Here is a 13,199-nt window from a genome sequence, read left to right on the forward strand (position 1 = left end):
GAGGTTATATGCATTATGACTTCTCAAGGCGATATGTCGTTTTCTCGGGCTCGAGCCAGCAGTCAGAGCGCAGGCATTTTTACGACTGCCGCGAAGGGGAATTAAAGTCGGGACCATGAGGGTCAGAGTCCAATGCTTTAACCACTGGACCATCGCGGCTGTCATACTAATATACATATACATACATATATATATATATATATATATATATATATATATATATCATCATCATCATCACTTGGGAGCTAACGCCGGCGGGGGCGCAAAGCCGCATCCACCCTTCGCTTCCACCTACGAGGGTCCCTCATGGCGAGCCGCCAGGCAGGGGCCCAGCCTATCTCTAGCTCCTCAAGCCAGGTTTGATCGATCTGCCCAAGTGGCCAAGTGGCTGTATAGACTGAGTTGGCGATCGCGGATAGCGCAAGTAACATGTCTTATACCGGTCTCACGGTGCAACAAGGTCCTGCCAACTGTACCCCATGATCAAGGATCTGTTACGAAAGGCATCAAGACGAGGTTCTAAAGCACAAGATAGCACCCAGGTTTCACTACCATATAGTAAAACTGGCAGTATCAGGGCCTTGAAGACACGTAGCTTTGTCCTTCTGCACAGGTACCAGCATCTCCAAATATTCTTGTCGAGAGATTTCATGACCCCTGCTGCTAGGCCAATCCATCGACTGACTTCTTGTTCTGAGAGCCCGGAGTCATGAATTGCACTACTGAGGTATATAAAGCTCTCTGTGACTTTGATGTTTTCATTACAAGCACGTACTGACTGCACAGGGTCTCCTAGTAGGCCCCCAAAATCCTGGATCTTGGTCTTGGTCCAGGAGACCTATAGCCCCATGGGCTTCGCTTCATTGCTAAATGCACCAAGAGCCGCCACTTGGGTTTCCAGAGATTCAGATAGAATAGCAACATCAGCAAAGTCAAGGTCAGTAACCTTGATATTGCCCAGAGTTGCTCCACACCTAAACTAACAGGAAAGAAGCTCGACAGGCCCCCACCACACTTTACAGCACGTTCAGTGCCTGTATACAGGTTTCCTATTAGTCCAATAATCCTTGTTGGAATTCCTCTTATTCTCAGGATCTCCCAGAGTGATTCGCGATGCATGGTATCAAATGCCTTCTTGCGGAGGTTGATGTAAGCTGTGAGCAGCCGACGTCCGAATTCATGACGGCACAATACAATGACTCGAAGCACCTGGATATGGTCTATTGTAGACCAGGAGTGAATCCAGATTACTCTGGCCTCTGGTGCCTCAGCAAGTGGTCTCTGATATGTTTCAGTAGGATGTGTGCAAGTATCTTGCCTGGTATACTGAGAAGTGTAATGCCTTGATGATTGCTGCAGTCCCATCGATCCCATTTCCCCTTCCAGAGAGGAATGACCACATCTCTCAGCAGGTCAGGGGGAATGGTACCAGTCTGCCAGATGGCAGACAGGGCAGCATGCAAGCCCCTTGCCATAGGTTCTTTACCAGCCTTCAACAGTTCAGCTGGGATGCTGCAAACACTGTTGCTTTACCACTCTTCAGCTTGGGTTTGGCAGAAGAATCTCAACATTACCCATGCCCAAGTTAATTGTTGGTGGATCAACCTGATACAACTACTCAAAATACTCAGTGCAACGCACTCGCACCCCATCAGGATCTGAGATTATCAGGCTATTTTCTGAGCAGACTGCAGTCGTCTGTGAGGAGGGCTTGGAGTTGAGCTTTTTCAGGGCTTGGTAGGCCGGACGAAGGTTATTTACCAGGAAATGGCTTTCGACCTCCCTTCAAGATTCCTGATAAACTGTTCCTTATCCCTTCTCAACAGTGACCTAGTCCTGTGCACCAGGGAACAGTACAAGTTGCGGTCCTCTGAAAATCGAGCCGCACAACAAGCATCTGTAGCTTCTAGTGTTTCCTGTGAGATGAAATTCTGTCATGCACTTGAACATTCACCAATCAATTCTTGGGCTGCATCAAGCATTTCACGCTTGAAGGTATTCCATAGAAGAACAGAGTCCATCAGGCCCTCAAGTGTTGTGAAACGACCAGAGATATCCTTGGCAAACCCCAGGGCACTCACCCTTCCTTAATCTGTCCTCATGAAGCACCCTCAGGTGTTCATTGGAGTGGCGGGGGGTTCTAATGTGGGCCCGGAGAGTCGCCACAACTAATCTATGATCAGTTCCACAGAACTCGGTGCTCCGATACACCTAACAAGGATGTAGTCGATCTCCTTAGCTTCATTACTCATATCGCTGTACCAAGTCCAACGATGTGGGTCAGAACGCTGATACCAGAAACCAGAAATCCTCAATTTCTGGGACCCAGCAAAGTCATGGAAAAGGAGGCAATTCTCGCCGCCAGCATCAGCACCTGAGCCATGAGGACCGACAGACATCTCGTAGCCAGCTCGATAGCAGCCAGATACCGCATTGAAGTCACCCAGAACATTACGAACATCTTGCCAAGGACAGCTGTCTGTCACAGATGCGACTTTGGTGTAAAACATCTCTTTGACTTCAAGTTTATACACATTCGTAGGAGCATAAACAGCAATAAGAGATATGAAGCTAGTAGTAACCCTCATTAGTAGAGGTAACTGGAGGGACCTCTACTACCGAGGGTTGAAGTCTGCTTGAGATGGCTATGGCTACTCCTTGGAGATGGTGGCCATTGCTGTGGCCCGACCAGTAATAAGTGTAGCCACCCACACTAATTGTGCTGCTGCTAGGTCTCACCTCTGAGAGAGCAGCCACCCCAACTCTCAGCTGCTTCAATTCCCTCGACAGAAGTGGTAACCGATCGTCCTGTCGCAAGGAACGGACGTTCCAAGCCCCCCCCCCCCCCACACACACACACACACACACCGCCTGCTGAGGTCTAACCTCAGGCAGTCACTCCGGGTGGCCGCCACCTCTGCCACCCCTACCGTCGCCGCCCCATATAGAGGGGTTTGGCTTGTTGTAGGTCCCATAATCCACCTGTGGGTTTCCCGGGGGCTTTGCCCCACAAGCCAGGCTATATATATATATGTAAATATGGTTATACACACATATATACAATATACATATATATATATATATTTATATATACATATATTTATACACATATATCTTACATATATACAGTAGTTATATGTATGTATGTATGTATCTATATGTTTATATGCATGATATATAAATATATATATATAGACACAAACACACACACTTATATACATATATAATTATAATATAAATAAGTAAATATATGTATTTATATATATATATACATACATATATATATATATATATATATATATATATATATATATATATATATTTATGTGCGTGTGTGTGTGTGTGTGTGTTTCCAGTCATCCTCCTTTCAGATAAAAAACTGGTAGCTACCAACATATATGGAAATGATTGCGGAGGGAAACCCTACGGGTCCACTTCAAATCTCCGCGTCCCTCCAGTGGTTATTGTAGGATGTTTCACTTGGACAGATTGAGGGGGAGGAGTGAGCCCAACGATTCGGTTCACAGAACTCAAAAACCTCTGTGGGAGTCCTTCAAGTGCAAAACACTCCATTGGCGAATGCCTGAGGGCAAGACAGAATTTCATCTCATTGGAGACTTTAGAAGCCACAGAAGTGTGTCACATGGCTCGTCTGAATGTCACTCAGGACTTGCGCCGTTCCTTGGTGCATAGGGCTCGGACACTGCAGAGAAGGGGCAAGGAACAGTTCATCAGGAACCATGCTGAGGAGGTTTAAGGCCATTTATTGGTAAATGACCTCTGCCCTGGCTACCAAGTCCTGAGAAAACTGAACTCTAAGCCCTCCTCACAGATGACTGTAGTCTCTAGATGGACAGATTATCTCAGATCATGTTGAGGCTCATGAATGTTGAGGTGAGTATCTTGAGCAGTTGTACCAGGTAGACCCTCCAGCAGTTAGTTTGGACACAAGTGGCATCACAATATCACCCATCAGTGAGGAACCTCTTACCATAACTGAGGTTAGGATGGCGATCTCTAGGCTGAAGGGTGGGAAAGCTGCAGGCATATGTGATGTCTATGCTGAACTGCTAAAGGCTGGGGGTGAACCTATGCCATCTGGAAGTTTGGTTCCATTTTCCCTGACCTGTTGAGGGGTATGGTCATCCCTTTCTTGAAGGGGAAAAGGGATTGATGGGACTGTAGCAATTACTGTGGCATCACACTGTTCGGTATACCAGTCAAGGTTTTCGCCCACATTCTTCTGAAATGAATCCATGACCACTTACTAAGGCACCAGAGACCGGAGCAGTCTGGATTCACTCCTGACAAGCACACAATAGACAGTATCCCAGTGCTTCAAGTAAATGCGGAACGGTCGTGGGTTGCTTGCAGCCTACATCGACCTCAAGAAGGCATTTGACTCGGTGCATCAAGAATCACTATGAGAGATCCTGAGACTTGGGGGAATTCCAACACGGATTATTAACTTAATAGCAAGCCCATTTACTAGTATTGAAAGTGCTGTAAAGTGTGGGGCCTGTCGGACTTCTTCCCTGTTAATTCAGGGGTGAGGCAAGGCTGTGTCCTTGCACCAACACTTTTCAACACCTCCCTGGACTGGATAATGGGCAAAGTCAGTGTGGAGCAACACTAGGCAATAGCAAGGTCTCAGACCTTGACTTTACCGACGGTGTTGCTATCCTCTCTGAGTCTCTGGAATCACTGGTGGCAGCTCTTGATGCATTTAGCAATGAGGCAAAGCCCTTGGGCCTAGAGGTCTTCTGGACCAAGATTCAGAACTTTGGGGGCTTATTAAGGGGAACCCCTCAGTCAAAACATTCTTGCAGTGAGGATGCTGAAGTCACTGAGGGCTTTACATAGCATGGGAGCGTAGTCCATGTCTCTGGGCTGTCAGACCAAGAAGTCAGTAGATGGATTGGCCTGGCAGCAGGAGCCGTGAACTTGATCAACAAGAGCATTTGGAGATGTCGTTACCTAGGCAGAAGTACCAAGCTACAAGTCTTCAAAGCCTTGATACTTCCAATATTGCTGTATGGAATCAAAACCTCGACACTATCTAGTGCCTTGGAGTCTCATCTTGATGTCTTTTGTAACAAATCCCTACGCTGGATCATGGGGTACAGTTGGCAGGACCATGTGTCCAATTGATGGCTATATTGTGAGAGACATGGCACCTGTTACTTGCATAATCTGGGACCGCCAACTCAAACTATATGGGCACCTAGCTTGTTCTCTTGTGGATGACCCTGCCCATCAGGTTGTCTCTTTGTGAGACAATCCTGGGAGGAGGAGGCACGTGGGACGACCTGGGAGTTCATGGCTTGGACAGCTCAACCAGTCTTGTGAGGAGTTAGAGATGGGCCGATTGCCTGCCTGGAGACTCGCCATGAGGGACCCCCGTGGCTGCTGGAATCAAATCGTGGATGCTGACATGCACCCCCGTCGGTGTTAGCCCCCTGATGATGATAATTATATATATATATAAATATATATTCTTATGTGTGTGTATGTGTGTGAATATATATGTTTATGTATACATATGTATAGAGTGAGAGAAATGGGATAGCTTAGTTGTATAACATTGGCTTTGCAATCGCAAGACCCTGGGTTCGCGCCCAGTCAGCCTTCTCAGTCGACTCAGCTGGGAATGCTGTTTTCCGGGATTAAAAGAACATGGCCATCCTATAGCATCATCTTGGTGCTTAGTATGCAGGTCCCTCCGCGAAAATGTTCGCATTTTCTATGTTTATATATGTTCCTGCACATCATATACACATACTAATCAAATTGGTCGTTTGTGTTGTTCCTTCGAAGCCGTTCCGATCGTGGCCAACCAGCTGGGTACCGCTCTGAGCTACCTGGAGCCGCTTGTTGTGCGGGCTCCGGGGGGTGCGGCGACTCCTGCTGACATCAGGAGTGACGTCAGTACACTCCTTTCTGTAGGTTAGTTCTAGTGTTTTATCAGGTATATAAAGTGCATGTGAAAGAGAGAGAGAGAGAGAGAAAAAAAAAAAATACATGTGCACATATTTGTTCCAGAGGCAGGTATAGCTGCAACATTGCTGGTGATGACGGTAGCCTACTTTCCCTCCCGCCCGCCCTCCCCGCCCTCCATTACCTCTGCCGCTCCCCGCCTGGAGTACCGCGCTGCCCTCGCCGCGATTGTCAGGTGGGTCTGTCTGAGCCTGCGGCTGTAGTCGCTGCTGCCGTTCACTGGTGGCAAGACGCCCTCCAGCTGACACTGCAGACTTCACGTTTACAGCTTTGGTTTGAATAAAAGTTTGCAAACGGTTTATTACCTTTGTTTGCACTGATGTGGATGTGAGTGTCACGCAATGATAATGAAGCTAATGATAAAAAATTATGTAATGATCTATATAATTGATGATACAAAGAGTGATAACAAAGATTATGATAATTACGTTGATGATAGCTGACAATAATACTAATAATACAGGTGATAATGATCACCAAATAAATTATGACAATATCAAACGTAGTTCTTATCAGACAGACAGTCAGACTGACTGAGTGACAGACTGACTGACACACAGTCTGGCTGACTGACAGTTGACTGTCTGATTAGACATACAGTCAGACTGACTGTCTGATTAGACATACAGTTAGACTGACTGACAGACATACAGTCAGACTAACTGACTGGACTGAGTGAGCGACCGACTGACAGACTGGCTGACTGACTGAGTGACAGGCAGACAGAAAGACAGACGGTCAGACTGACTGATAGACAGTCAAACAGACAGACAGAAAGTCAGACTGACTGACATTCTGACTCTGATTATACAAACAGTTCGACTGACTAAAAGACATAACAGTCAGACTGACTGGCTGACTGACTGAGTGACAGACAGACGGTCAGGCTGACTGATAGAGTCAGACTGACAGACAGTCAGACTGACTGATAGACAGTCAAACAGACAGACAGAAAGTCAGACTGACTGACAGACAGTCTGATTGACATTCTGACTGTCTGATTATACAAACAGTTCGACTGACTAAAAGACATACAAGTCAGATTGACTGACTGACAGAGTGATAGACAGACAGACAGACAGATGGTCAGACTGACTGCCTATCAGTCAGTCTGACCGTCTGTCTGTCTGTCTGTCTGTCTGCCTGCCTGCCTGACAGACAGACGGACGGACGGACGAACGAACGAACGATCGAACGAACGAACAGACAGACATACAGACAGAAACACAAACGCGAAGGCAATCAGAGACAGCAGAGGCGTGAACCGCCGCCTTCCTCCGCAGAAACCGCGACGCGCTGCTGGTGTTCGCGTCGTACGGCCTGTCCAGCATCCCGTGGGAGGCGGTCCTCAGCTATTACCTCTCCTCCCTCGGCATCCAGCAGGTGGGCGGCCGGATGTGCGCGAGTGAGATTTTATGGCGAGAGTAATTGGGGTTGTGTGGTCTGTTTAGAAAAGAGTAATTGAGTTGATTTGCACGTTTATTTGCAAGAGAAATTATTGCTGGAGAGAACAAGAACGATGGTGACGTTACATATAGAGGGGATTAACAAAAATGGTTTAGCAGTGATGATTCTGATAGTAATGGTGGCGCTGATTATAGTGAGATATTATCAGTGGTACCATTTACGGTGACAATGATAATATACACTTTTAGACAAAAAAAAAAAAAAAAAAAAATGCAACTACGAAAGAATTTCCTGTCATTGGTGAATATTAGTTGGGTTAGGTTTAGTTGAAATTGGATGAGCTGGATTTAAAAAGGACATTTCTTGTTCTTGAGCCAGCGCGGCCCAAAGCAGCCTCCCCCGCGTTTGCAGCCTGTGCCTCCCGTTTCAGGAAGAGGCTTCGTGGCTGGGGGTCGTCGCCGTGGTCTCCTCGGCCGCCGCTGGCCTCCTCGCCGCCCGCCTCACCGACCTGCTCTACGGCCACGCCCTCACCTGCGTGCTGGCGCTCATGCTCACCTCCGTCGGGGCGCTCTACTGGCTCTGCCTGCTCTCGTGGGGCACCATCCCCGCGGCCAAGTGTAATGCGCCGGGCCATTTCTTATCATGCACTATTCTTTAGGGGTTTGCTCGTTCCCGATTCCAGGAAAAAGAAAACGTTGTTTTCCGGAGATTGTTATCATTATCATTATTTGTATCGTTACCATCTTTATGATGATGTTAAACATGATAATTTTAATGTCATTATTATTGCCGTTGTTATTGTTATAAAGGTGGTGGTGATCCTCATTATCCTCATCCTCATTATTGTTATATTTATTAACATCATGGTTATCTTAAAACAAAATTAATTTAGCCTCCGGTATTGACACTATTGCACCAAGACAACGTACCGGTAAAACGGCTCTTGCATATTGCCAGAAAGCCATCGTTATCCTCCGCGGGCCTTCAGCGCCGTGCTCGGGACCGGAGAGGAGCGGCCGTCGTCGTTGCATCCCTGAATGGGGCCTTAATCATGATAACTGATAAGCCTAATAAGGATAATTACAACAGTATCCGTGACAGTAATAATGATTATATAACGATTATTATAATGATGATGATGGTGTGGATCACAATAATAATAATTATAATAATAATAACAATAATAATAATAATAATAATAATAATAATAATAATAATAATAACAATAATAGTAATAATAATAATAAAAGTAATAGTAATAGAAATAGTAATAGTAATAATAATAACAGTACTCATACCTCCCTACCTCCTTCCAGGGCAAATTTACGCGTCCGTGATCGGCGGGATGGCAGTGAACTTTGGCGCGACGCCCCTGTTCGTGGAGCTGGCGGTGGAGCTGGCGTACCCGTGCCCCGAGGGCGTCGTCACCGGCTTCATGGTGGCTGTCCTTAACTTCACCGGCGCCGTTTTTCTCTTCTTGTTTTTCATACCCAATATTGGTAAGTTTTTTTTTATTCAATTTAATTTCGTATATACAGCTGATTAAATAAATTCGTTGCCACTCTAACGATATTGAAGTGTGATTTTATCTGGTAACGTAGCAATGCGGTAAAGTTTACGGAAACAAGTCTAAGATTGGATAAATAACAATAACATTTTCTCAAATTTTTGTTCCCTCTCATATCATAAACAGAGCGAAATAAACAAAAAAGTTGACGAAAATAACAGCGCGCATTTCTCCCCGTTTCTCAGCGTCGGAGTTGCCAATCTCTCTTCATTTGGAAATTACTGAAATTAATCTACTTAATATTGGCTATATGCACATGCGTATTATTCCATATCATTTGTGATGTGAGGTCAGGGAGGCCTGCCTGTCATTTCTGTATAGAGTTGATATATCTCAGCATACATGCAATCAAATTATCTGAAATTCCTTAGACTCGCAGTGAAGTATGTTTGAAGAAAATATATGAAGCATATAGACATTAGTGATTAATCTGTTATATACAGTATTCCGTATATAAATTCCTATTCATTGAATGCTGGCATTTCTATCGTTGGTACATAGAAATGCCAGCCAAAAAAAAAAAGCTGAGAATCGCTGGCTACAACCTCGATCACAGCTGCCATCACATAGCAGGCTGTAGGCGCAATGACATTCGGTTAAGAGAAAAAAGTGTTATGTGCCTATTTCGTTATAAGATTACTTATATATTGCCCACAAAATATAATTAATGGAAAGTATGCGAAGCAATTATAGCGCTGTAAGTCTGATATATATTTTGTTTTATTTCTTACGTGAATGCATAAAACTCTTTCCTAATAAAATCATTCCCAATATTTTAGGGCAGCCGCGATCATTTCCAGCCAGATGCTTATGTGTGTACAAGTGTGTGTGTCTGCATGTGTGGTTGGTGTATCAGCATCAATGTGCTTTTTATTTTATATGTATAAGCAGGTGTATCTGCACCCGTGCTCATGCAATCATATGTCTGTATGTGTGTTTGTAATTATGTCACCAAAACAGATATATATTTTTAGACATGTGTGTGTCTATACTCAATCTCCAGGAAGATTATAAGATAAAACATAATTATGTATCGAACTGAAACAAATGACTGAACACGACCCTCTGACCCCCCCCGCCAGGATACTCTTGGGTGGTCTACTACCTGCTGGGGTCGTGCGTGGCGTGCGCCCTGCCGCTCCTGCTGGTGCGGGAGGATTACGCCAGGTCCTCCATCGACCGCCGCCGCCGCCTGGGTCGCTCCCTTGACGGAGACGCTGACTCTCGCGCTTGTTAATTGTTCTAGATTGTATATCGGTTGGATTTAAAATATCGAGCTTTACATTTGAGTTTTATTTGTTTATGTTTGATGTGTTATTTTCTCAGTTATCACCTTTATTTTCAGTTATTATCATAATTTCCATTACTGATCATTTTTAATGTTGATATCATAGTGATCAGTATCATCATCAACATCAATATTATTTATATTTGTAATGCATTGTTAGCATTATTGTTATCGTTACCATCATTTTACTATTTTCAGGATTGTAATTGTTACTGTCTTATTCTTCTTTTCTCTATGGCCATCAGCATCAACATCCTGATCATTTAGTGCATCCCTCGATATGATTTCATTGCATAAATCATACAACATCAGTTTTATAGTTATTTTGCCTTACTCCATCCCCGTCTTCCCAGAGTCTCATAGTGGCCGATGCTGCCGAATACCCTTTGGTAAGCAACGATGCGCAAAATATATTGGCATGGAAAATTCTTGATATTTATCAAACACTAATCGAATATTGGAGATATGCTCACGGAACTGCCTGTTCTGCGAGGATTTCTTGGGCGTATCACTTTGTAGCTTCAATCAGTATGTCTCATGTCTGATTGCTTATTTTCTTTCTCTAATAGATTATGAGGCTTTCAACATCCCCACCCCCAGACCATAATCATGACCCCCCCCCCCCTTCTTTCCCCGATCATTCTATCCCTCTCGTACCCTTATTCGCCCTCCCGTCTCATTTTTTTCGTCTTTCCACTTCCCTCTACTTCTCCACTTATTTCTACTCCCTCTACTTGTTTCGCCTGCTTGTTCTACTTTCTACTTCTCTTCCTATCCTATCCTGCCTCCATCCTACCCCCTACCCTGCCTTGTATCCTGTAGTATTTCGCCTTCTTCCTGTCCCCTCGATTTTTCGCCCTCTCTACTTCGTCTTTTACTTGGGCTTTTGCTTCAGCATTTCCCTTATAAGACTTTTCTGTCTATTGTTACGATATTTAACTTTTTCCTCATTTTACCGTTTATTTGTTTTAGTTTACCTGTTAATTCTTTTTTTTTTTTTTAAGCCCTTCTGACATGCTTAACTGTTTTAAAGTCCTACTGGCTTATTCTCTTCTGGCATTTGTCATTCCTTTTTCTTCATTTTAAGATTTTGTATTTTATCATTACGTGTCATCTTTGTATTGGCCACGCTCCTGGTAGCCTGCATCTTCGAGGAAGGAACGGGGCCCCTAAATTTCCTTGGCCCCTAAGCCTGAAGTCTCCCGCCTCACGGGTGGCGTCAATTGGGTTCCTCATTCACATAACCTTACAAATTCTTTGATTGTTCAGAATGCCTTACGAGAGTCGTTCCTCTGACGTTCCATCTCCCACTTCCTTTCCGTGTATTCCTCCCATTTCTTTTCAGGCGTATTTTCTTATAGTCTTTGGTTGTCTCTTCCTTTCCGCACGGCCCCCTTTTCTTTTGGTCATTTTTGTGCAGTGCTTCTTCAAGTTTCCATAAGCCTCTGTTGTTCCTTTGGGACAAATCCACCACCGGCTGCATGGTCCGTCTGTTTCCCTTGCTGCATATAGACGGTTTACCTACATCACAACCAAGACAGGATAATGTTTCTACATTTCTTAAAACAAGAAACTGTTTCTAATATCGATTTTCAAATGAAATTATGTCTTTGTGAAGTCATATAGTAGGCTAGTAGACTTTGTTGCAGATTTTTGTTTTTAAATCGATTCTTTATTTCACTTTGGATATGATTTCTGTCGTCTTTGCAACAAGACAAATTCAGTACTCTTGTAATGTTGCCAAGGCTTGTTCAGGGTTACCAGGGGCTTTCAGACTTTTCGATCCATCGACACCCCAGTTCAAGACTTCAAATGAAAATTACAAGGCATGTTGTATAAATATAAAAAAATATATAAATAGATAAATTATACAGTCTTCATATTATTACAAATTCAGAATAAGTTTTTATTGTAATATTGTAAGGGTATAGAGGGTACGAGATGTACTGGAAGTAGAAGAGGTGAGTTAGAACTATTCAGTTTTTTAAAATATCTTTATCGTGCAGTGGCATAACCAGTAGGTTTACGCATGACCGCTCCTGCCCATGGACGCTTACACACTTTCACACACTCTCACATAATCTGATGTTGAATTGGAAGATGTGTGTGAGCATCCGTGGACAGTCAGGATGACGAAGCAGGATTCCATCCTTCGAGTAAACTGGCCTTTTAAAAACATACCAGCAAGCCTTCAAGGACTCATCCTGCCGTATATTTACTTGTCTCCAGCTTTAAATTCAAGCCCTTAACTTAATTTTACGAGCACCTTGCTGTTCATCAGTCCCTAGCCAGTTACTAACCCCTTTCTGACCCATTGCTTTGGCCCGTTGATCTCATATGGTCGATATTGACTACTTTTGACAATCCCCGACGTATACAAGCTTCTTTTGTGATGCTTAAGTATTTTATACAAAAACCTCCTTCACGTGAATCATGCAAAGAAGTTAACACTGAAATAGCATGACTTGTAAGCGGCAGTATGTGCAGAGGGTCGTGGTATGTGTACAGAGTGACTCGACGATTTGTTCCACAACAGTTGCATGCATAATGGCGCCGAAATTGTAGAAGGGCGAGAGAGGAACTGAAGGCAAGGAACATGAGAAGAAAAGACACGAGAAACAGGAGAAGAGAAAGAAAAAGAGAAAAGAAAAGAGGAAAGGAATGTAAAGGAGAGAAAAAATTCTGTATTATAATTCTGCTCAGGGAAATGAAAGAAACAAAAATAGGAAACAATGAAAGTGAAAAAGAATGAAGTAGAACTAAGGGTGATGCAAAATAAAACAGAGGAAATAGAGGAAAAAGAAAAACGGAGGAGAGAGGGAAGAGTTTAGGAGGAACAAAGGTGTAGGCAAATAGGAGGCGATTGCCCTTGGAAGTGATTGCACAGGACTGACCGCAAACAGTGTATGTGTGTTTGGGTATGTGGTGTGTGTGTGTGTG

General features: G+C 44.0%; 1 protein-coding gene across 1 annotated transcript in view; it reads left to right on the forward strand.

Annotated features, from left to right (window-relative positions):
• Window positions 1-10,253, forward strand: part of LOC125026646 (solute carrier family 49 member 4-like) — a 16,354-nt gene extending 6,101 nt beyond the window's left edge. The window contains exons 4-9 of the mRNA XM_047615226.1: window positions 5,818-5,946; window positions 6,043-6,172; window positions 7,281-7,380; window positions 7,835-8,021; window positions 8,721-8,903; window positions 10,054-10,253. Coding sequence (XP_047471182.1) covers window positions 5,818-5,946; window positions 6,043-6,172; window positions 7,281-7,380; window positions 7,835-8,021; window positions 8,721-8,903; window positions 10,054-10,208 — 884 coding nt within the window. The 3' untranslated portion in view covers window positions 10,209-10,253. The remainder of the gene's footprint in view (window positions 1-5,817; window positions 5,947-6,042; window positions 6,173-7,280; window positions 7,381-7,834; window positions 8,022-8,720; window positions 8,904-10,053) is intronic.
• Window positions 10,254-13,199: the final 2,946 nt, after the last annotated feature.

Source organism: Penaeus chinensis, chromosome 6 (genome assembly GCF_019202785.1).
Source record: "Penaeus chinensis breed Huanghai No. 1 chromosome 6, ASM1920278v2, whole genome shotgun sequence".
NCBI lineage: Eukaryota > Metazoa > Arthropoda > Malacostraca > Decapoda > Penaeidae > Penaeus > Penaeus chinensis.